This window comes from Lissotriton helveticus, chromosome 5_1, assembly GCF_964261635.1.
Source record: "Lissotriton helveticus chromosome 5_1, aLisHel1.1, whole genome shotgun sequence".
NCBI lineage: Eukaryota > Metazoa > Chordata > Amphibia > Caudata > Salamandridae > Lissotriton > Lissotriton helveticus.
In genome coordinates this window covers 1,853,179,847-1,853,205,308 of record NC_136065.1, presented here as the reverse complement: position 1 = coordinate 1,853,205,308, position 25,462 = coordinate 1,853,179,847, and the positions used below count along the sequence as shown (strand labels likewise).

At 46.1% G+C, this 25,462-nt stretch overlaps 1 protein-coding gene across 1 annotated transcript in view; it reads right to left on the bottom strand.

Moving 5' to 3' along the window:
• Positions 1–25,020, bottom strand: part of DUSP3 (dual specificity phosphatase 3) — a 385,772-nt gene extending 360,752 nt beyond the window's left edge. Inside the window, exon 1 of the mRNA XM_078645293.1 lies at positions 24,635–25,020. Within this exon, the coding sequence (XP_078501419.1) occupies positions 24,635–24,756 (122 nt within the window). The 5' untranslated portion in view covers positions 24,757–25,020. The remainder of the gene's footprint in view (positions 1–24,634) is intronic.
• Between the last annotated feature and the right edge of the window lie 442 nt (positions 25,021–25,462).

The following is a 25,462-nucleotide window of genomic DNA, read 5'->3' as shown; positions in this document are numbered from 1 at the left end:
CACGCATTTCAAGGCTAAAAGATTTGGCTTTGGCAAGCTGGTGCATGTTGTTACTTCAAGCATATGCCACAAAAAGAAAAATAAGAAAGCATGCTGCTGCTTAAAAATGGTGGCCACAAACTTAAAACAATATTTTCAAAATGAAACTAGGATTGTAGGTGACAGAGCTGTTTGTTGTTATTTAGTTTCCTTTCCTCAAGTAACTAATAAAACAGATGTGATCCATAAAAATGAAAGAACCACATATAGTTTTTAATAGAAAAGTATGGGTACTTCCTAGTGAGCAGATGCACGTCGAACAGGTACGCAAACCATACTATAGCCTTATTGCCCACCGTAGCAGGCTATACCAGCTATTAAAGGCCCGCTCCAGCGTTAAAGGTCCAAGCCGAAGGCGAGGGCCTTTAACAAGGGAGCGGGACTTTAATAGCTGGTATAGCGCAGCTACGAAGGGCTATAAGGCTATTAGAACATTCTGCCACTAGAGGGCAGTATGTTCTAACAACTTAAACAAAGACCTCTCTGAGCCCGAAGGGATTGAAATCCCCTCGGGCTCAGAGAGGCCTTTATTTAAACAACATTGGAATGCTGCTTTGCGGGCCTATAGCGGCTCGTAGAAGCACGGAGAACTCCATTGTCTGCAATGGAGTGCTCCAGATTCCAATATTCTAATAAGTTTTAATGCACCTAACAGGAAATTATAATACTTAATGACACAAAGTAAAGGTATGGTTGGCTTTGAATTAGTTTAACCTGAAGATAAAAAAAGCAAAAAATAATACCAAACGGATGAAAAATTATTTGCCCACCTGCCTCGCCATGTATGAGCACTTCTTTTACATCAAATATGCAAATATGGTCAGTTGAAATGCCATCTCAACAATTGCTATACGCTGTAGGGGGTGGGACAAAATGAGAATGAGTTGTGATCAATGAATGTAGAGGACTGACTCACACGCCACCAAAGTGTGTTTCATTTTGGTTTCGATGAGGCTGGTTGTCTCTAAGCCAGACCTAAAAGCCTTCCAGCGGGGAGGAGGACCAGAGAGGGCTATAGTGAATATGTTAAAAAGCAAGTGATGGATACAGAAAGGGAGCAAAAACATAGGGAAAGTCAAAGAGAGGCTTGCGTCCAGCACAAACAGGACACTTCTGTTTGTTTGCGGAAAGTAGTTGCGCAGGTATGTGACACTCTTACTATCAGGTGAATGTTGCCATTGGTTGTGTAAATATTTGTTCAAATTGTTCAACAACAATTGGGGTCTTGTATTATGGTGTTGATGGGTTCAACAAACACATTTGAATTTCTAGTGCAGTTCTTTTCCTTTTATGAAAGGCAGCCCAGATACCAGTGCTACCAAGCTGTCATATGTTACCTGTAACAGATCCGGGCTGTCGGTGCTTCTCAGACACCACGGTTTGTAGTATGGGACCTGTGACTTCACTTAAGGAGAAGGGAGGGTGGGACCCAGAGCCGTTATTTAAACAGGTCCTGCACACAGGGCTCCTAGAGGACTGTGCTGCAAAGGGTATGCAGTTCCTAAAGTGGACGGGGGAAAGACCGGTCTTTCTTCACGATGCCCTCACACACCCCGAGGGATGTCATGCTTCATCATTGGGCTTTGCTTCTCGCGGGCCAGCGCTGCAATGCCTGAGGCTCTTTGCCGGAGATCTTTTTGAAGAAGACGTGGGGTGAGTGCGGGTAAGAGGGCAAGGTAAGTGTAGTGCACGGGAAGTGAGTCTTACAATAAGTCTGGATCAGTCCTATTCAGAAGCAATTTTAATGGTTTAGATAGATCTAGCTTACTTCTAGCTTACTTAAAAAGAGTGGGGATGCCTTATGTGGATATAATGTTCCTCACGGGCTGTCGCAGTGTAGTGGGTCGACATGTTTCGTGCCTTAGTGGCTCCTAAGGAGTCGTGTGGCACTTCTTCAGGACCTAAGTGGTAGTATAGTGCACAACTGGTAATCAGGGTCCTAAATTATAGGTGGGTAACCTGACGCAGTAGAGTGGGGCCCAAGTAGATCTGTACTGGGCAGCTGAAGACCTGTGGGGCGAAAGAAGGGGGGTGGGAAAGAACAAGGGAGGGGGAACAAACGTACAACAAGGAGGTTAAAAACTGGCCTGCACTGAACAACTTACATTAGGTAGCGCATTGCCGTGGGTATCGCCTGTAGTGGCATGCACCTGTTGTGGTATTTAGAGAACATGCGCCTGGGGTTATAGTGAAGGGGGTTAAAATAAATAAACCGGCAGAGTAGGAAGTGAAGAGGCAAGGTTATTAGCCTCTACAACTGTGTAGAAGTGGGCGACGTGTTGGCTGGTTAGGTTGGATTCCACAGTGGTGGAACCCTCTGCTACCGAAGTGCTAGTGTCCAAGTTAGTGCCCGGAACAGGATGAGCAATTGGCCGTGCCATTATGGGCCATCGTGGTGAATGCGTTTGTAGACACGGACCAGTTTGAGCACCCGAGGTTTCCCGGATAAGGTATGGCAGAAAGGGGGGCGCATATTCATTGTAGAGGCTGTACTGTGGTGGGAATGCATCCCTCGCCTGGTTCATCAACGGGCGTGTCAGCGTGAGTGCCCAAGTCTATGATGCCCAGAAGTTAGCAAGATGCGGCATGGCAGTGAGGAGGCATATTAAACATATAAGGTGCAGCATTCACTCGAGTCAATATAGATTCTAGCATTGATTTAAGAAAGTATGTGACAGCAAGGGTGCCCGAATCTGGGGTTCCCTGAAGGAAGCAAGATGCGGGATGTCACTATGAAGGCAAAAAATCGTAAAGGCGCAATGTGCGCTCGAGTGGATTTGTGAGTCTAGACTTTGCCAGAAAACGGGCGTGACGGCATCCGAGCCCGAATCTGGTTCGCCCAAAAAGTCTCAAGAAGCCGATTATCATTGAGGAGGCAATTTAATCATTGCAGCGCAGCAGACCCTCTTATGGCTTGATAACAGGCAAACCAAGCCATGGTCATTAGCGGGCGTGTCGGTGGCATGCAAAGTGTGGTTTGCGGTGCAGCCGATGGCGGGGGAAGGAGTTATGACATGAGAACTCACCCCCAGTACTGGGATCTACGGCCTGACGGGGACGTAACAGAGCACGTCGTTGCTCTGATCCTAGAAGACAAATAATATTAGGGCCGGTTTTCAACTGGTGTTAAATATTACACGCATTACAGTGCTCGCAAAGCTTACCCGAGGTTGGATTTGATATTGGAACGAGGCATACTCACGGAGGCTGGACGGCAACTTGCTGGTATCCTACCCTTGCTCTGAGCCCCGTGAGAGCCTCTTACGGGAACTGCGTATTTGAGTACAACAGAGGCGACGACTGGAGCTCTAACTCTCGCCGCCATATTGGTTCAGGGAATAAAACTTTATTAGGTAGCCTCAGTGAACATAAGTTGTAGTACTCGTGTGGGTAATAAGGGCAGTCACTATAATGGATCAAGTCACTAACCAGGATAGGAGGAGTCACTATAATGGATAAGGTAGGGAGGGGGCAAATGTCTCTGTTCTGTAATGACTGTCCTGTAACTGTGAATGGGATGACCTGAGCTCATATAAACCCCTAGTGTGTGCCGGTGCATGGTAACACAGTAGGTACTTAGGGTAGTGTGTGGCCCCCTCATGCAGGGGCTAGGGGAAAGCTAAAAACAGTAGATTAGCCAGTGTTGATGAGTGTGACAACAGCGACAAATAAATAGGTCAAGGACTGTGGGGGCTTGGAGGGTTAGGTACATGTTCACCACTCAGTTCCTGTAGAACGGTAGTTCGGTGGTAGGCTGAGTCGGGTACTCTAAACCGAAAGGGCATATGGGTGAGGCCTCTACCCATAGGTTAGTGGTTTAGTACTGCCCATGGGATATCGTCATTGAGCCCCCGAATATGTTATGCCAGTTTGAAGACCCAGCGTTGTTCTTTTCTGAACAGCGCTTCTTTGGAGATGTTTTTTGAGGATTCCAAAATGGTCCAGTGGAGGTCGTTCGGGGAGTGTTGTGCTTCTGCATAGTGGGTATACATCTTAGTAGTTGTCTTTTTATATCTGATGTTACTCCTATGTTCAGTGATCCTTGTTTTTACTGGGCGTGTCGTCATGCCATTGTACTGGCGTTGACAGGGATGTGATGAGATACACGCAACTGCTGGTATTAAAATGAGTGTGTTTGTTTTGTTTCCATATCCATGTCTCGGTCAACGTGATGAATTTGGTGGGTTTTGTAAGTGGACATGCCACACATTGACCACATAGGAAGTGGCCAGTAAAGGGTGGTAAGCCCCAAAGGGTGTTCGAGTGAGTAGTCTGTTGCCTAGGTCTAGTATTAATGATCAAGTCTTTGATGTTTGCAGTGTGTTTGAAAGCGAACCTGGGTTTGCGAAATGTTTGTTCACCCAATGCTTATTGATCACTTTTTTTAGCATATTAGATTCTAGGGTGAAGGTGGTGACGCAAGTCAGCACATCAGTGTTGGGTTTGCTTTGATTTGATTTTATAGGAGGGCTTGCCTGTTCGTGTTCTGGGTTCTTTTGGGGCATTTTTTTATCTGCTTGGCAGGATATTGTTGCCGTGCTAGATTGGCACTAAGTTCCGAGGACTGTTGTTTAAAGTCCTACATGTTGCTGCAATTCCTTCGTTGCCACAGAAATTGACCATAAGGAAGATTTTCCTTGCGGGCTTTGGGATGAAAGCTCTGATACAGGAGGGGACAATAGAGGTCTGTAGGTTTTTTGTAGGTGGTCGTGATCAGTCTGTTTGGTTGTTTTGTTATAAGGAGGTCCAGAAATGGGACTTCAGTGTTTGAACTGTTGAGTGTGAACTTGAGGTATGGATTCAGGCTGTTGATCCAGGTTAGGAAGGCAATGATGATGTCATTGGTGCCTTTCCAAAATACCAAGATGTCGTCTATGTAGCATCGGCACAGTTGGACATTATCCCTGAAGGGGTTGGTATCAGTGAATATGTGTTTGCCCTTAAAGTCCGACATGTAAAGACATGCCAGGCTTGGGGCAAATGTACTCCCCATTGACATACCCTGGGTTTGGTGAAAGAGACTGTTCTCAAACTGGAAAAAGTTCTTAGTTAGAGCGATGTGGACACATTCCATGATAAAGCTGATGGGGGAGGGGGATGTACATGCACCATTGCGCAAAATGGATTCCACTACCTTTAGTGTGTTCATTTGGGGAATATTGGTATAGAGGGCCTCTATGTCTAGAGTGAGTAGTACATTAGGTAGGAGGCCCTCTTCGTTGGTGGATTCAACGAGTCTAAGGACATCCCTAGTGTCCTGGATGAAGGAGGGGGTTGTGCGGACCAGGGGTTGGAAGAAGTGGACACAACATTTAGAAAGTGGTTCCAGAATTGACCCTATTCCTGATACTATAGGTCTCCCGGGGGGTGGGCTTACCCCTTTGTGTATCTTCGGGAGAGTGTAGAAGTAGGGGAGTCTTGGGTTTTGTTTGATTAAGAAATCCGCATCATGTTTCGTGATCCAGCCCTGGTTAAGGGCTGCTGAGACTGTTGAATTGATGCGGGTAGCCAGGCGCGCTGTGGGGTCTTCAGTAAATGGTGTGTAGTACCGTTCGTTACGTAATTGGTCTAAACACTTGTTTCTGTAATTGGTAGTAGCCATTATCACTATGGCGCCCCCTTTAACGGCCTCCTTGATGGTGGGGTCATTGGCCAGGAGTTTGATGGCCTCTGATTCTTTTTTATAGGTGTTCAAGATGAAGGTGGGTTTGGTGCATTTTTCTGCTATCTTTTTCAGAACAGCTCTTTCGAAAGTTAGAATCTCCGGGGGGACCATGCCAGAGTTTGGAGTGAAGGTGGAGGGGTTACGAAGTCCTGTGTCATTGGTTGTAGGAGCTGGTTGTTCACCGAAGAAAGCTTTTAAGCGTATTTTCCTGAAGAAGTTCTGGAGTTCGCAATTGGTGCGGAAAGTCGTCGGTAGTCGGAGTGGGAACAGAACCCAACCCTCGTTTGAGTACGGTGGTTTCTGTCTGGGTGAGTTCTCTATCAGAGAGGTTCACAATTCGTTTTTCTTCTCCTGATGGCTCCATAGTTCCTGTTGAATTTGTTGGGTTTGGTCTTGCCATTGTACTTGTTTTGGTTGTGGTTGGGTCCCTCTTCTTTTTCTGCCTCGCTCTCTGCCCCAGTCTCTGCCTAAAAAAGGTTGTGGTTGGAAGGGGGCGTAAAGAGGTTGGGGACCATGTTGATATTGAGGGTATTGCCACACCCGTTGACCATGAAAGGGTGGTGGTCCTTGATAGGCTGGTGGTACCTGGTAGGGTGGTTATCCGTAACCGTACATCATGTTGCGTTGTTATTGGTAGGCGCCTCGTGACTCAGTGGTGGAGTTGCTCCTGGATGAATACGTACGTCTGCGAAAGCTGGAACTATCATCAGATGAATAGTCTTTTCTTGCGGGGACTACAGTTACCTTGCCCTCTTACCCGCACGCACCCCACGGCTTCTTCAAAAAGATCTCTGGCAAAGAGCCCCGTTTACGGTGGGCCCATCGGGCATTGCAGTGCCGGCCCGACGAGGAGCAAAGCCCAATGATGAAGCATGACATCCCTCGGGGTGTGTGAGAGCATCATGAAGAAAGACCTGTCTTTCCACCGTCAACTTTAGGAACTGCATACCCTTTGCAGCACAGTCCACCTGTGACTTCAGTGTCCCCATCATATGAATTGGCCTCAATGTCAGACCATACAAAGTATCACTGAGTAAAGCTCAGGGGTGGCCCGCAAGTGTGACACACAACATGGAGCTATTTGGCGGCTTGTGAGTGTATACCAGCAACCTCACCCTTGCACCAGGACTGATGGTGAACTTAGGAAATCAGAGATTAACCTCTTCGAGGCTCATGAGCCACGGCGCTCCGGTGCTCATTACGATCTCAGCTCGTCATGAGCCGTGGAACGCTCAGGTGCAGGGAGAATTCCCCTCCTGTGCTGTGCGTTCCACGGGCGGTAACGCACCTATGACGAGCTGAGCTCGTCATGAGCACATGAGCACAGGAGCGCCGTGCCTCATTACGAGCTCAGCTCGTCATGAGCATGCGGGCGCTCTGCGCGCCCCCTTCCCCCAAGCACAGCGGGGGAATAACCCCCGCAGCGAAGGGGCTAAAAGAACAGAAAGGTGATGATAGCTTACATGGAAACACTACAAACGAGATAGATATAACAAAATGTTACAAATAAGTCATATACAAATGATATTTGTGTCACTATTGCCCACTGAAACAAACTTTTCCGAGAGAACACTGTTACTTGAAAATGCAAGGATTCCAAAGCAGTCCTCCTTTGACCTGGTGGAGAGGGGGCGGGGGACCATTCTGCCACATGTGGAGGATTTCTGCTCACTCAGTGAATGAGAACATGAAGGTGTGTGACAGCATAGATTACTGCATTGGTCGTAAAATAGCTTTATGCACGTTGTTTGAACACACCTAGTAAGCATTGCTGCCATGGATGACAAATGGCTAATTACAAATGCTTGCCTTTTTAGTAGGTGTAAATACTTCGAGTAGACCTTTTAACAACAGCAAGGCTCTGCGTGCCTAGGAAAGCTATGATCTGAATGGTCAATGCCTGGAAACTATTGGACACATTGGGATCAGCGCAACAGCAGGCTCTCCGGGCTGCAAGGAGGTGACCTGGATCACCTGACCGACTGAGGCTTTCACAAGCAAGTGGGCATTTATGGAGTTGGAGGAGCTGGTGACACTTCTGGCTTTCTTTAAGATGGATGCAAGGAGATTACAGATGAAGCATTGTTCTTTACTTAAATCAGAAGTCTACAATAGCAGGAGCACTGCAGGGTACCACCATACACATCACCAGCAACTGCCCATCTTCTCTGGCACCATTCCATGCCACCTCACACATTCTATGTCCCACATCCTACACTGTGGTCTCACCCAGCCACACTATCAAACACAACACATGCATTCAAGACACCACAGCTTGTTACGAAATCTCCTTGGTGGGAAAAGGTCGGTCTAGCAGCTTCTCCTTGCAGCCTGCCTATGCTCAGTGACTGCATTAGTAATACCAACCAAATGTGCCCAGAAGATAAAGTTACCAAGAGACTCTTATGTGATCGGGGGAACCATATTCAAGTCCAGTTTTTCTATCAGCAAACTAGTGTAATGTAGAACTTTACCATAACTGGTTACATTGACATGAACCAGGAATGTAAACTCCAGACGGTATTGGGTTCCTAATGTGCTGCTCAGGACACAAAAGTCAAACTTAGATGATCAAAGACCAGGTTTTGAGTAAATTGAACTGATTTGAGATATTGGAGTTCTGCAGAAACCCTGTAGATCCACCTACTCTCTTGTACTTTATCCTATCTCCAGTCACCCAGCGCTTCACTTCGCGATAGCTTTACCAAGAGTATGGGGGACAGGGGAAGGGATGAACAGAGACTAGCAGACTGGTCCACAACTTCTTATTGTACCCACTGGGTTTTCAGACTGGACGTAAAATAACATTTGCTTTTCCTGCCCTTGGTTAATCGAGCCCGCTATACAATATGAAGGTACGTCCTCCAGGATAGACTCGAGGCCTTAAGAGATTAATTCAAGAAACTTTCAAAAACTAAACCCTTGGTAGTTCTGCAGTGTATTATTGTCTCGAAAAAACTAATTTCTCCAAAAATGTGCAGTCATAACACACAAAACAAGGAGAAAAGAAACAGAAATAAGCATTTACAATGCAATAGGTCTCGCAATGACATTATTTAGAGCTGTTGACATTGTAAATGGCAATGCCTTTCGAAAAATTGAAAGGCATTGTTATTCACAATACCAAAAGCAACACTGATTGCATTGCATAGCGTGGTGTCCTTGAAGACGGTGCCGCGCTTATTAAAGTATAAAAATACATTTTTAAAAAAAGAGTGTGTAGGGGGGCAGAGAGAGAAGACGAAATGATGAGACATGTGAGATGGAGAAATAAGGCACGGAGAAGACAGTACGAGGAAGGCGTCACTGTGCAGTGAGACTATCCTTAACTAAGGCCACACCTCAGCTAACAAACCCTACAGACCCAATGGCGAAGGTACTGGCACCTAAAACGCTCTACTCAGAAAGAGCATTAAGTGAGTGGGTGTACCTGTGTGTGGGTGAGTATCTGCATGTCTGTGAGTGAGTCTGCCTGTACCTGTGTGCTAGTGTCTGGGAGTGGGTGAGTGAAGGTGGGTGAGTGAGTGAGTGTGCCTGTCTGAATGAGTGAGTCTGTGTGTATTTGTGTAAATGTCTGTGAGTGCGCTTGAGTGTGAGGAGGCACATGTGTGTGGCTGTGAATAAGCTGGTGGGTGAGTGTGCCTGTGGGAGTGTATGTCTGTATGTCTGTGTGTGGGTTTGTGGGTGTGGATGTGAGGGTAAGAGAGAGAGCCTGCGTAAGGGAGTGGATCCTATTCGAATGCCAGGGCACGAACAAAACAGCCACAAGATGGGGCAACAGTACTTTTATTCCCCAACGAAAACTATGGAATTCATGAAGGCGGACCAAGCCACCAACTAAAAGCCGTGGGCATGTGGTGGGTCTCTTCAAACACTCCAGAGGAATTACAACATTCCTCACAGAACAGTGCATGCATGCTGCCTCTAGGCTTGACCTAAAAATGGAAGTAGGGCCTTACTACAAAAGAGTAGTCTGTGAAAATGGTAAAGTGACAAACTTACCGAAAAGTGTAAGTTACTACAAAAGTGCAGTTTGTGAGTAGCATCACTTACCTGTGCTGGGGGGACGAGGGGAGTCCCTTTCCTCTGCCGCCACCGCCAGGAGTCACCACAGTCTTGAGACAGCGCCGCCGCCCCGGGACTGCAAATCCCGGCTGCCTTAGCGGCGGCGCTGATTGGCCACGCACCGCAAGCGCCAGGAGGCGCCTACAAACAGCGCTCTGCTTGGCGGAGCAGGGGGGCATCACTTACCTGTGCTGGGGGGACGAGGGGAGTCCCTTTCCGCTGCCGCCACCGCCAGGAGTCACCACAGTCTTGAGACAGCGCCGCCGCCCCGGGACTGCAAATCCCGGCTGCCTTAGCGGCGGCGCTGATTGGCCACGCACCGCAAGCGCCAGGAGGCGCCTACAAACAGCGCTCTGCTTGGCGGAGCAGGGGGGCATCACTTACCTGTGCTGGGGGGACGAGGGGAGTCCCTTTCCGCTGCCGCCACCGCCAGGAGTCACCACAGTCTTGAGACAGCGCCGCCGCCCCGGGACTGCAAATCCCGGCTGCCTTAGCGGCGGCGCTGATTGGCCACGCACCGCAAGCGCCAGGAGGCGCCTACAAACAGCGCTCTGCTTGGCGGAGCAGGGGGGCATCACTTACCTGTGCTGGGGGGACGAGGGGAGTCCCTTTCCGCTGCCGCCACCGCCAGGAGTCACCACAGTCTTGAGACAGCGCCGCCGCCCCGGGACTGCAAATCCCGGCTGCCTTAGCGGCGGCGCTGATTGGCCACGCACCGCAAGCGCCAGGAGGCGCCTACAAACAGCGCTCTGCTTGGCGGAGCAGGGGGGCATCACTTACCTGTGCTGGGGGGACGAGGGGAGTCCCTTTCCGCTGCCGCCACCGCCAGGAGTCACCACAATCTTGAGACAGCGCCGCCGCCCCGGGACTGCAAATCCCGGCTGCCTTAGCGGCGGCGCTGATTGGCCACGCACCGCAAGCGCCAGGAGGCGCCTACAAACAGCGCTCTGCTTCGCTTCGCGGGACGCGAGCGGGACGCCGAGCGAAGCCCGGGCAAAGGGCGGGCCCTCTGTGGCCCTCAGAGGCACAAAGAGGACGGGACGGGCCACCACTCTTGGTTCCATCATAGGATAAGGTATAGTCAGGTTCTATCCTTTTAACCTCTAGCGCTTTGAACTATTTACTGTTGTCGTCCGGATCCAGACTACAAACTATAATGTCCATCTGGGAAGAGCTGAACGATCTGTGTGGCACAAACTATATCCCAGATGCATTAACACCCCCTATAGTGGCCAGAGACACTGATTTAGTATATTTCTCTCCCCAGGCATCTCCCGATATAACCCTCTCTCTATCCAATAAATGCAGCTCCTCTCTACTTGCTCCCACCCCAGCCACATCTACGTTGGATAAAGCAGAGACTCGTTCAAATGACTCTTCATCCCCCCTACAAGTGACCCTCCTGGCCCAAATAGAGCAACTGCTCATCACTGCTCTATCTCCACTGGTAGCAAAAGTAAATGACTTGGGGGACAGGCTGGCCAGAATTGAAAAAACTGTAATTGGGTCATACCCAGTAACTGGTAATACTGTTATACCCACACGTTCTACCGCTTCTAATATCCACCATAACATCCGAGAAAGGTCTAACAATGCTCCCAGGATAATTCAAACTTGCAACTCCCCTCTGATACCACCCACTCACACTGTTCAAAAAGCGACTTGTAATTCTAATCATGCCCCACATAGAGCTCATATGATCCCCCTAGAAAGAAGACATCGTATTGATCTACCCCCCGAAGCCGCCCCATATGTCACTGTTCTTTCTGGGGTCCCTCCTCTCAGTCCGGGCAAACGCGAGCTACACCAGGACCTACTGAACAAAGCCATCTTTTGGCTCAAAAACAATAGATCATTACCACCTACGTTAGACGGCGGGATAATGAGCGTCAGAAGAGTGGGGTGGCTTGGTCATCTACCCAAAAATGTTTCGGGGGACTTGATCTTAATTAAATTTAAATACAGGAATATTGCCCCCTATTTGAGATCTACCAAACCCAAACTTGGAGATGGTCCCATCTGTATCTGGGACCTGCACGATTTCTATCCTGGTCACCGACCACCGATTCACCATAACATCGGGTGAAATAGGGGGGATTCTGTGTATCTTGGGTTATTACTTTGAATAGTAGTTTTTGTTAAACTATTTTAGTTGGGTTCAAATTATTTCCTATTTTAATTATGAAATGTATTGTTGAGATATTTTTGTATGAAATGCACTTCATTTTGCTGCTTTTATGGTTTTTAAAACTCAAAAGCCGAATAAAGCTTATTTTGATCCTTTGAGTAGCACATTGTAGTAAGTTATGTTGTACTATTGTAGCACAACAAAAAGTGTCACAAAGTGCAGTTTGTGGATCAGGCCCTCTCTACCCAAACTTGCATTAGAACCTGGTTTCAATTGTATAAACTGGAGTAAAATGAATAATTGCATCGCTATTTGTGACTATTACCACCTTAACCACGGCGGTTTTTCCGCCGCGGTGCAGGCGTTCTGAAGAGTGGGCGGGGCCCGGTCGGCCGTTGGCCGACGGAGGCACTAGGGTGGTAGTGCTGCCGTCGGCCAAAGGCTGACGGCAGCACGCAAGGGGTTAACTAACAGTGGATACCCAAGAGTACTACACTACTCATTCGAAAAGCAATTAGAATGCCATTAGGCTCAGTAAGCGCTATAGAAATGCCAATAGAATCCCTAGCACTGTACACAGATAGGACATAAGATAGAACCAAGGGACAACTTCAATGTGATTAGGCGTGACTGAAATTGCACACACAAAAATTGCTTGTTATTATCCGTTCATTAAGCACAAAGTATAAAACAGGCTCTGAAATCCAACTTTATATCTTTACCTGCAGATTTTCTGTCTACATAATGTGCTGCATTATTGCAAAGACAAGGTGAATGTGAGAAAAAAATCAATTTAAAATCAACTTGCTACCGTTCCTCTTGGCAATAAGACATCCACGAGGGAAGAGGTTGTGGGGAGGGACCCATGTGCTAAGAGGCCCCTAGTCATGTGTGACACTTTCCTCACATTTTGGCCTGTTGCAGCACTTGGCATGTTAGGATTTTTAATCCCATTCTTACAGTGCAAACATCAGAATTATGTACGAGTCCTAGAATGTGACATGCTGTTGACTAAAATGCCAGGACTGGCAGATGTCACACATTACCTGGAGCCACTTGGCAAGCTATGAAACAACAGTAGACAGATGCATAAGTAGGGCATGAAAGGATGGGTGCGCAGGGAAGTACAGCCCAGCCAGTGAAGACTGAATATGTTTGTTGGGAGCAGGGACTTGGAACGGGGGAGTGGGGGCGGTGCAATCGAAACACATCGCTCCCGCTTTTGTTACAGGGGGGCCGATATTGCAGCACTATTGCAAAACCGACCACTACTGGCACAAAACCGACCTGCACTCCTCCGCCCACTGGGGAAATGCTCGTTGCCCACTATGGCAGTTCGGCCCTGGGAGGCCGACAGGCTACATAGGCATAATAGCTGTAAAGCTGGGGGGAACACAAAACGGAGTTCATGAGAGCAATGAAGTAAATACTGCTTGAGATGGAGAATAAAAACTACCTTAGCTGAATAAAAGAGAGAGCAACTGATGGATCATTATACCCTGAAGGGAAGGGTGGCCAGTAACAGATATAAAGGACTTTAGCGCTAACTTAAACCAGAAGAAACAGTGAGAAAGAAGGGATGACAGAGGAGACAGCGCACCTGTCTGTCATATAAAAGAGTGTATCTGATGCATGAGAGAGGGGTTGAAAGGGATACAGAAAAATTAGTTCCTGGGTAGGAGAGGAGTTAGGGTTCTTAGAGTAGGGTGGGTGATAGAGTGCACCTACTAGAGGCAAAGGAGAGAGGGTATGAGAGCAGAGGATTCACAATAGCAGGGAATGGTAATGGATAGAACATCATAGTAGGTCTTAGAACCTTAAATAGAGGTGGATTTAGGGAATGTTTAAGATTGTAAAAGAGCGGTCATTTCCGATCCCTGTCCTACATTTTGAGATCAGGTCGAAGGAATTCCAGTTCATCCGCGAATTCAGCTTAGGATTTCAGCCCAGATTTACTAACACCGTGCACTGGGTTTGCGTTACGCTAGCAATACAAAATCTAGTGCTAAGAATACAAGTGCTATGAGCTTTCCAAGTATGTACTTCTTTGTGTCAAGTACACGTTAAACGGATGGTATATGGACGTTCCCATGCAAACACCCACTGGTTTTATGGCAAATCCCTATCTACCATCATTGGGAGACAAGGATTTGTGGCAAAAACATATGCTTCCTTGAGGCAGGCGTAGCAAGTTTAAAAACATGTGTGTGTGTGTGTGTCCCTCCCAGTATAAAACATATGCTGGATAGAAAACACACTCTTATGCAAGGTTCTGTGCGTTGGTGCATGGCAGCCTAGAGTGCTCCAGCCCAGGGTGAGGGGAAGCAGGGCCACATCTTTGTAGACATGATGCTGTTCTGCTCTCTCCCTTTCACGCAGCACAGCAACATTGGTTGCTGCTTTGCGTTGAGCCAAAAGTTAGCAAATATGCCCCTTGGTGTTTCCTCCACAGGATGAGGATCCAGGTCCTAATCCACTTTACAGAAAACTTGTTATACATCTTCCTAATCGCAATCTCTGCTCTTCCTCCTCACTCCTCTTCCACACTTTCGATGCGCATACACTGGTGGTTGCTCTTCTCAATAAGCGCATCTTCGTTCCACAACAATCTTTCACTCCAGCTAAGACAATTTCATAATTATAATGCTTTCAAGAAAGCACTTAAGACAGCTGTTTTGCTGATATCATAACCACATTCGACTTTTTATAGTTCCCAGCACCAAGGTGCCACGTGATGTACATTGCGGTTTATAAATGCAATACTTAGCTGATTCCGTCACAGGACAGGAGGTTTGATGTACAACTTAACTCAATGGACAGGTAGATTGAAGAAGCAAAAAAAAACTTCCCAGGCGCCTGATGGCACAATTCCTACGTTAAACTATGTACTGGGTCTTTCAGAATATCTTAAAGCCTCCGGTGCTCAGGCAAGAAGCTGCCCTGAGCTATTGTTACTGAGAATTAGACAGTGGTGCCAATAAAGAGGATATCCTATATTGACTTCATCTCCAATGTCAACAGACTAGAGTTTCTACTTCCGATACTCAACTGCCCTACATTCACTCCTGGGGACGAGATACTTAACTACTGGATGTTGTTACGCTCTTGAAAACCTGCCTCTTCAAATGTGATTTCATTGACATGACCCTACAGATCAATGTCCGACTCCCCTTCTTGAAGTACAACTCCCCATCCGCATTTGTGTTAATTGCTCCGGCATAGATAAAGTAGATTTCCTATACATAAACCAGGAACACTGTGCCCATGAGGGATCATTACTTTATATTAGAATATGGGCTAATATAGTCGGCACTGCAGCGAGCAGTTTTAAAATATCCAGCAGAAAGTTAATCCACGGTCACACTGACAGTCACACACAATAGTCACAGAAGACAGAATACACTTAACTGTGGAATTCACTAACACCATCCACGAAAGACGCTGAACGTCGTGCATTCCTCTCGCAATCCTACATTTCAGCACATAAGACTCCACGTGAGCATGTAATAATCCATGCCTGTGAGAGAACGGCGATTAATCTGCTTTATAGACTGCCCTATACAAGAACTGAATTTCGTAGCCATTACTGGCCAGTTTATAGTAGGCTTGCGGTATAGCTAATTGGCACTAAAAGGTAACCCACAAGAGTGATTTAACGTGTATTATTTTGGCTGGAATGCTACAGGAGGAAATTGGATGCATGTTGATCGAGGTCATGCTGGCAAAGTTTACAATATAGTTCATGGTTCTCCAGAGGTCCTTCCAGACTCTTTTCAGGATGGCATTATCTGCCCACTGACTTTGGGGCTCACATCCATCACTCACCCAACTTACAGAAGCCAATGACACTGCTGAAAACCTACATCACTTTCCACCAATGGGCCGAGCCCCAAAAGTAGGCTCCATTAATATGAGAAAAAGGCTAAGAAATAAAAGAGGGAAACACAAGCCAAAAGCTGCATGAAGAGAAGATATAGTCTTCGTCAACTCTTAATGTGTTCTGACATCTCTCCTTTCTCTTATATACCAGTTCTACTCACTGTGGTTGCACATTTATTACCCTCAGCCCTGTCTTCACCCTAGTGGAAGGGACATGTGCCCCTACATACGTCATACCAGGCTTTCACCAAGTGGATGCATTATTCATTGTAGAAGCGAGGGTCAAAGACCATACACAAAAGGGCAGAAGACAAATCTAGTCACAAAGGTAACTCAGTATAAAGTATTATGTCCATGAGCCTGCGCCATGAATACCCAGTTTGCAATCCTATGTATTTGCTGAACAGGCGGGCTACTGCTTTGTCAGACGTATAGGTTCAGTTCAAACAGGCTAAAGGGTTCAACCTGTAGTGGTTTGTAAAAGGAAATTAAAGGACTGAAATCAATGTGTTCTGGTAACATGAAGCCCGTTTGTCACCTCAGACCTATACTCTACTTCACCTGGAGTATGGAGAAAGGAGGCTGGGAAGCTTGCCATCAGTTTAATCCGCCTACAAGTTAAAGACGAAAGTTGCTACTAACATGCCAAAACACTCCGGCGGCGAATGTAAATTTGCTTACATCTATTTCCGTTCTCTGTTCCATTTCTAAAGTGCTAAAAAGCCCAATAAGGGCATTCAAGCGCTTGCGGAATGCAAGAGACAAAAGAATACCGAGAGGCCACAACCGTACCGTCTACTCTTGTTCCTGCAGTCCAAGACACTGTTTTTGAAGCCTTTCAAGCAGGCTACAAGTGAGAAGTTTTCACTTATCTCCTGAAATCCACTACTATGTCTTTTTGTTTAATCTTTCAAGCAGACTTTTTCAGTATGTATGGAAACCTGATTAGAAATTGGGAATTTCTGGGGAACCTGACCCAGAATTACTCATGACATGAGGTTAATTCAGTCTTTCTACCCATCACTTTTTGGATTCGGTCACTGAGATGCTCGAAGTGTGAGAGGCATTTTTAAGTGTGAGACCATTAGTGCCCCTCACTGCTGAGGCCCACCAAGGCTAAAACAGGACTGTGGCTGTTTCTTTTCCAATGGGGAAGTGTTCTGCAGTCTCAGCTGAACTGTGCATTTAGGGTAAATGTATGGGCTGAGATTAAATCAAGAATTGTGCCAATTACTTTCTTGTTTCTAATCAGTGACAGGCAGTACGTGTGCAACATTTTCGAGACTTGGGTCCCATAGCTTGCTGCTACAGCCAAAACACCGCCTGGTGTTGCTTATTTTCCCATACGAAGTGAGTGTGGGCTAGCAGTTTGAACTGGATAGTGTGTTTTGGGGTGGGCAGAGATCGACTTGTCTGGGGGTAGCTCCTGTCTGTAGCGGCACAGTGAGCAAATAAATGGTTGACTGAAGCGCAATCCGAGTAATTACCAGTGGTTTAGAATGAATCAAGAATTCCTCCCATCACTTTTTGTTTTTCATGCTAGCAAATACATTCCTGAAAAAAATCCAGCACATTATCATTGCTATGCATGACAGTGAATGTGGCCATCTCGTATTATTCTGTTAACAGTAACGGTACTTATCTGAACAATCATAAATTGCCCTCAGCCTGCCCTGGTGCTCCATAAGTTTTAAAGGGACAGAGTAAGACATGAGATCTTTCCTAGTTTCTGTCGAATTGCTCACTTGTTCCATGTATTTATCTGGTTCTTCTAGCAAAGTTCTAGTGTTCTCTTTTGCCTGACAGCCCTAACTCCTATATTTTATCTGGAGTGTCCAGGAAGCATAGAAGTATCTCAACACAATGTCTCTAGCCATGGTCCATTTCATGGATACAACGCAAATTGGCTGCAGTTCTCCTTCCACCGGCTTGGACGAACCACTTCTTAATTAACTTTGTCAATCTTAGGATCCAGTTCACAATTCTTCATACATGCTTCCAAATGATCAGTTTCACAAATGACCATGCCTCATTCCACATGGGAAATGTCGCATACTTGTCATGTATGTCTTACCCTACATTGACCTTGACATATAATGTTTGATAAATCATTAATCATAATTCTGCTAAAGTTTACACAATTCTTGTTACCGTGTTAGGCTACAGAGCTCTGGACACACACCATTTAGTAATAAGCTAATTTCCAGGACAAACTTAACATTAAAAACACAAGAATGAAAGTGACTCACAACCCAGGCATGTGCCAATCCATACAGAATTGTTTCCCCTATGTCTGTAACATAGAACCTTCATTCTGCATTTACTAGCATCCACTGCAAACACATCTCTTGCTGTTGTTAAAGATAGTAATGTAGGCCAAGCTGAAATGTCTGAAACCAAAACCCATGCCTACTTACCAATTCAATCATTGCACCCCAATAGTTAATTCTTTCAGCACCTCCTCCGTCTTGTAAGCAACATTTATGACAAACTTTGCATAGTACTGACATAACCCTAGAGAGTGACTGTAGTCAGTTTTTGACTCTTAATCCCATCACCTAAAATAATATAACCTATACCTTTAAAATTCCTAGAATCTGCCTGTCTCACAGAAATAGAGAACTGGTCAGATGGCATGGTCAGGAACCCAATAGCTGTCTCTCAGCACTAGAAGTATGCATCAAACCTTGTAGTTCATATGCATGGCTCCTCATCTGAGAGATGCACACTCTATAAAGCATTTAACATCCCTGTACTAATTTCCAACAACTTATAGACAATCTCAAGAGACTCCCTTCACCTGCACCTGGGATCCAGTTTCATGCATAGTACTCTTTAACAGTCTCATATCATAATTACAGTGCCTTTAAGGACCCTCAGATTGTAAGTAATTCTTTCCCCCAGTAAAGAAGCAGTCCATTTTGAGCTTTGGTGGTTCTTACAACTTCTAGCATCCATTAATAATGGATCTCAGATCATTTTACATCATCAACCAATGCTATGGCCTCCATCTCATTCTCCTCAATATTTCTTCCATTGTCGCCCTTCTCTTGGAACGGTCCCATTAACTGTAGCAAACTGCACTTCCTTTAACTGACTATGCAGTCCTTGTTAAATGTTAAATACTTGTAAAGCGAACAGCTGCCCCAGCAACGGGGCGTCCCGGCGCTGTATACCGCTCGGGAACCCGTCCTGGCTTTCCCTGTGGGATGGTCCCTACTGGGAATCCCCAAGGTGGAGCCAGGCATCCCCAGCATTGATGGGGCCGTTGTGGAGATTAGGCAAGCAATGCCCAGAGTTGCCGAGTGGGACCCCAGGTTAGAGTAGGCACCGAGGCGAGAATTGTCGAGTCCGCTGACCCTGGTCCACGACCCTGCCGCGTCGGGAATTGAACCCTGGTCCCGGGCCGACTTCTGCTCCCAGGTCTGCCGCCTCTAACCAGTGAGCCACACCACTCCACTGCAGGAAAACTCTAATTCTGCAAATTATTTGCTTCTACAGCCAAAAATTGAGTTGTTCAACCTTTTCTTACTTCCTTTGTACTAACTTCCCACATGTAATGCTTGTGTCTTCTTGTAGCCCTTTGTCACCAAATTCAGTTGTGCCTGTAACCTTGTCAGTTGAAACAATAGGAGGAGTTGGGCCCAGTGGGACAGTGGGTAGGTCGGGCCACGTTATACTTTGAACGAAGGGGAAGTGTACCTAAGCTTCTGGTAGCAATTTACACAATAAATGCGGAAGATGGGGATAAACACAACTTTATTGGTTTACCCTGACATTTAATTATGTCATTTTTTTCAGGATGAATCATCGATAATTTTAAGATCTAGGCAGTGAAAAGAACGTAATCAACTTCATGTATAACCATATACATTTCAGGGTACATTTCAACGTACAAGGAATATTTACACTCATGAAAACATAACAAAAATTGTGAGACAATAATGTGCATACAATTTACAAAAACATGGATGCAATTTACAAACACATGGATATATATACGACGCGTTTCGAGTCCCACTGTGTAGATCACAGGACTCTCATCAGGGCAGTATTATTCGTATCCATGGGGACTTGTTTTCTTATTGCCAGAATAGTGTACTTGCTGAATTATTTGATAAAGTGATTTTCTAGGCTGTGGCGGTCACACTTTCAAGTTGTAGCGGCGTGTCTGCCGTCAGGCAGAAGTCGTGCCGTTTTCATTCGATTAGCGTTTTCGTCATGAGGCAAAACGAAGCGCGGAAATTAATGCCGCTCTTTCTTCAAAAAACTTCAGTTAGTTCTCAGGTAACAAAGACGCCGAGATCGGTTTCCTTCCAACTTGGATTGTAACCTTGTCAGTGGCAGGCCGCTGTAAAAATAGGACTGACGCCGTAAGTGCCGCATAAGACTTCCTTGGGTCTAGGCTCTTTTTAACGTGTAGACCCTTTAGGTTTTTACAACAGGTAGTATAAATGGGGATTAATCTCCAATCATCTAGTTAAAAAAAATACATTGTGATACAAACATTTGTAGAGGCGACATCTGCATCTACCAGTTCCACTCGTTCAAATGTATTACGATTACAATTTTACAGAAGTGGACAAATGCTGCATCTGTCTCTACAGATACATCTAAATCAACCTTATGCTCAATAAGCATTATTTTGGTAGATACTTAGAAACTCCTGTACCTGCAGGGTTTAAAAATGCAGCCATCTAAAACCGTGTTCTTCTGGGTTTAGAACTAATTCTCAGGCCCTCTGTACCACTGTTCCCGTGGCATGATGGATTTCCAGAACGTAAGAAGACATGCCATATGTAGAGAAAAGATATGCCTTGAATTGTGGAAAACTTTTATAGACTTCTGCAAAGAATAAAAATGCCATCTGTTAAGGGCAGCTGCGTCAATACACTCGGAACTTTCCAATCTTCTCACTTTCAAGAACATTTCATCTAGACCTGAGACGTGTAAGTCCACTGCACCACCAACACTCTCCTGCCGCTCTTAGGAAGAACTAGGTCATATATGCCTCTTCTCTACTCTATCCGAAAAAGGCTAATGCTTCACTGCAGCACCGTGGTACTGCTGTGACCCTTCAAAGTCGAGGTTTAGCTGTCTACACTACATCAGTGACATCACTTCCTCATCGTAATTACCTGTCCTTTGAGTGGACATTATAACTCCTCTTATGTATATGCCACAACATGTCATTGGGGGTGTCCCGGGTGTGTTATTAGCACAGTCCCCTGGTTACCAGGCCAAACTACTTTGCACTTTGGCTAACTTCATGATGGAGTCACATGAGCACAGCGACCTTAAGGCACACATGTCAGCAAGCACAACAGAGGCCAGTGTGTGTCCTCCTGGTCATCATGAGGCACATGATGTGTTGAATGTCCTCGTCCATGAATGTCCTTGTGGGGTAAAGAAAGCCCTGCAAGCAGCTGAGACAGTATGTCTCGCACCAGCATAGCCTTTTTTGAAAACTGATTACTGCCCCCGACTATATAGTTACTCAGGTACCCATTCCCCGTCTAGTGCCATAATGCAGCTTCCCACACAGCAAGTCTGCAAAACCCGTGCCCTAGGTCCAGTCACAGAGTACAATCTGTCTGACCATTTTTGACTACTCACGCCTTCCTAACCTTAGAGTCAAGACCGCCTGTTTTGGGTGTCTCCTCTGCCGATTCCCTCCAAATAACACGTTTCTCACAATCGCACACGGTCTAGTGTGATGAAACCACTAAGGTATAGATGCATCAACAATCCCATATGCGATTCCTTGTTAGCGAAAAATAAGGATTTGCTAATAAGGAATAGCAAAAGGCTATGCATGTAGAAATCGCAAAAATACTAGCGATTTCTAAATATTCCTTAATTGCGACTCGCAAATTGCGAGTCGCAATTAAGGAATACCTCCCCTATTCCTATGGGCCTCTAGGCCCATAGGAATGAATGGGAAGACATTCTCAATTTGCGATTCTCAATTAGAGAATCGCAAATTGAGAATGCAATTTCAAGGGTGCCAGGGTGTCAAAAGGACACCCTGTTGCACCCCTGTAATCTGCATATGAGAACATCTTGCACATACACATGCCCCAAGGGCATGTGTGTGTGTAAAATGGAACTTTGAAAAATGCACAAGTTTTTGCAAATTACCATGAAGTTCAACTTCATGGTAATTTTCTCCCCCTAATAGCCAAATCGCAAATTTTTTTACTTTGATGCATTGCATTTAAGAAATCTCAATTTGAGATTCCTTAAATGCAATTGCAATTTAAGTAATCGCAATTTTGCAATTTCTTAAATTGCGATTTTTGCATTTGGGATGATGCATCCCAAATGCAAAAATACTGGTCGCAAAGGGGCAGATTCTGAAAATCTGCCCGTTTGAGACCGGTTTTTCCTTTGATACATCTATACCAAAGTGCCTTAGGCGATCCACACAGGGAAATGAAGCTACATTACAATGGACAGGATGGGCAGACTTCAAAGGTGTGCTTTCCTAATCGCTAGAATGAGTTATATATTCCCTGAACAAGAGTATGGTACTAATATCTGAATTCTAAGGAGTTTCAAAAAGCTGCCGTAAGGGCCCTTCATTTCAGGGAGTTACATCTTATTCTAAGCACATCCAAAATATGTCTGCCCAGAGACCCTGGCTATCGTTTGGACTACAATGGGCCACACTCCCTTTCAGGTAACTTGGACCATATCTATAGGGTGAAGTGTTTGCAGGCCACTGCTCTGTGGACATTTGTGTCAATGTATGGAGGGTTCCCTGTGTCTTGAACGGAATTCGCCAGGTCATTACCTCTGTTCATACCACCGTTATTATATTGAAATTCCTTACACAATACTGCTAGGCAGGGATGTCACAAATCACCCCTGGGAGCAGAAAGGACCACCAGCGTCCCACCAAATGTCTGAATATTATCTTTCCACACTAAAATCTATCCACAAAATAGTTCTAATTCTTCTATCGGTGGGGTATAGCATGGGTGAAGCTACCAACAATGCATCTTACTTGGTAGCAAAAGTTCAGCTTCCAATAGTACGGTAGGTGCAGTGGCACCGGGACCCAAAGGACTAAGAGGGCACCTTGACGCATGATTACGCCTGTTTTTAATACAAACAACAGTAAGGGGCATTTACATTGCTTGCACTGGGGGCCACGGCACCCTTGCAAAGCTGCTGTTGGTTAGCGGTGTGATACGGATCACAGAAGTCTTCCCTGCGCTCTGAAAGGCTGGACAGAATGCAGAGGCAATTAAGTTCAACTGTACCAACCAGATGCCCAGTCTGCGTCGTGTAGTAAGCTAATAAACGGCCACGCCCTTACAGGATTGCTGCACTTGGAGTCCAATGCGAGCACCTAGTTAGCCATCTAACCAAATGAAAATCTCAAATGCTCCAGTCGGTTTGGACTTCAGGAAGTCTTTCGAGTTCACCAACACAGGCCTTACCGGGTTGTTTACTGAAAAGCTTACACAGGAATTGTATAACTATCACTCCAACTGTTCCTGAAATGTGGGTTGGATACCGCCCATATGTCTGACCATCTGATAGACCCACTTTCTACTTTTCCCCAACCACGATCCAAACAGTGACAACGAGTGACATTCACTGCCAGTACCATGAATGCATTGAGCAGACGAGGCACGCTTGAAATACATTTTCAAAAAATTGTGTAATTTCATTTTGCTGACTGAGCTAGAAAGTCTAGCACCGTTCACACTTACTGCTCCCTGTTCTATTTTTATACATTTGCGGGCAGCGTTCGCGTTGCCTCCTGACTGATTTCCGATCCTCCGCGTTTCCCCTCCCCAAGGCGACAGAAATAGCGGCTGGCCGTCCTCTACCTGTCCGCCGTGGCCAAACCTAGGTGGGACCCACGGCACGGAATGCACAAGAGCATGCTGCGTTCGGCGGTGAAGCATGCGAGAGAAGGGAAGGTTATCACTGGGGAGAACCCGCGATACCAGCGTCACAGGTGTGCGTCATGCCAGACGTGCTGTGCTTGGGGTGTGGGAGTGCCTGGCTAGCAAATCAGTGTATCAATAAATCTATGCAGGTGACCTGTAGAAGTGGCATGAATGAGGCTGTGTGTCTAGGGAGAAATCAAATGTCAGGCTGAAAGTAGGGTGAGGAGACAGAAGGAAGGTCACACCAAAATGTGCACGTGACTGATGAGCACCTCGAGACGTCATCTAAAGGAAGTTCTTGAGTGTAGATCCTGGATGACCTGCTTTCCCCTTGCCTAAAAAGGCGTGATCCTGGTTAAATTAGTTAATTCTCATTATCTTACTTCTAAATGCAAATTCCAAAGGGGCGTAGGGGACCAGACTTAAGCGGCATTATTTCAAATGAATCTGATCGCTACATGCATATAGGCGGGTAAATAAGATAGATGACGGAATAAGATGAGTAAGGGAGTGGACTGGGTATTTATATATTAGTGTGGTTAATTGGCAACTCTATAATTTGGAGATGTATGTCATAATTGTTTCTCCGATACAGCAAAATTGTGTGACCTTGGTCAAAGCACGTTTTTTCCTGTGCATCGCTATACCTTGCTAACAAATTTGGAAACGCTTAAAAAGTGACACCAATAACAAGTCTCCTTTATTAAAACCGCGACGATTCGTTGTGAGATCTGAGAGGTGTCTTCGTGCTTTTGCATGCAGGTGAGGAGTCATTTTAATCCTGGTTTAAGGGGCGCTGGCATTTTTGCCAAAGGTGTGTAACTAATGCATGCCATTGACAGGCGTGTGTATGCACGTCCCCAGACTTGTCATTCATGGAGAAGGAGGGGGCGGGTGACTGAGTGAGTGCAGCTCCCCGTAGGGCAGTAACAGGTACATGCCATTACTCACGCATTGCCCACGTAGATCCGGGGGTAGACCTCGTTGAAGTGTTGGCTGGGCAGACTGTAGCAGCCACTGTCGTTGGACAGCAGGTCGTTGAGTTGCTGCACGGAGACTTGGTAGTCTGACATGGCTGGTGCATGCAGCAGGTTGATGGAGGTGGTGGGCTGCTTACAGTTGCTCCTGTGTATTTGGGTTGGTGCTGTCGGCGCTCAGGGAGGGGCAGGAATCCTCTGGCACCCAGAAGGACTCTGGACAGCTCCCTTTGCCCTCCCAGCACACCGGGGGCCCTGTGCCCTTTCAATCCTCCCAGCCCGGGCACTCCCCCCGAGCCAGTCAGCCTGCAGCCCGCCTCTCCCCTCAGCATGCAAAGCAATCAGCTGCAGTGTTGCCAGGTCTGGCTGGGAAAACAAGCACAGTAGACTGTGAAGAAAAAGCTCAACCTACATAATGACAATGAGGGGCTACAAAACTTTACACTGTAGGTGGAAAAAAACTTCAACAGTATGCTGGACTAAACATGGTACTTTAAATGGGAAAAAACGAACTTCACCGAATTGAGCCATGAACAAGAGGTTGAGTTTAGGTGGGATTAAGGCGGAGCTAATGGCGTTCATTTAATGGGAATAAGATTTTCTCAATGTGCAATTATGGTTGCCACTTCACTGTTTTCTACCACCGGACTTCAAAGGCACAAAAATAAAATAATATAAAGGCGAGATTTTTAGCCCTTATTTATACATACTTTAAACAGCAAATATAAAAAGATAGCACATTTAAACGTGCGCCAGAGCTGCGTTAATTGTCCCTGACTAAAGCTAAAGGAAACAAAGACAG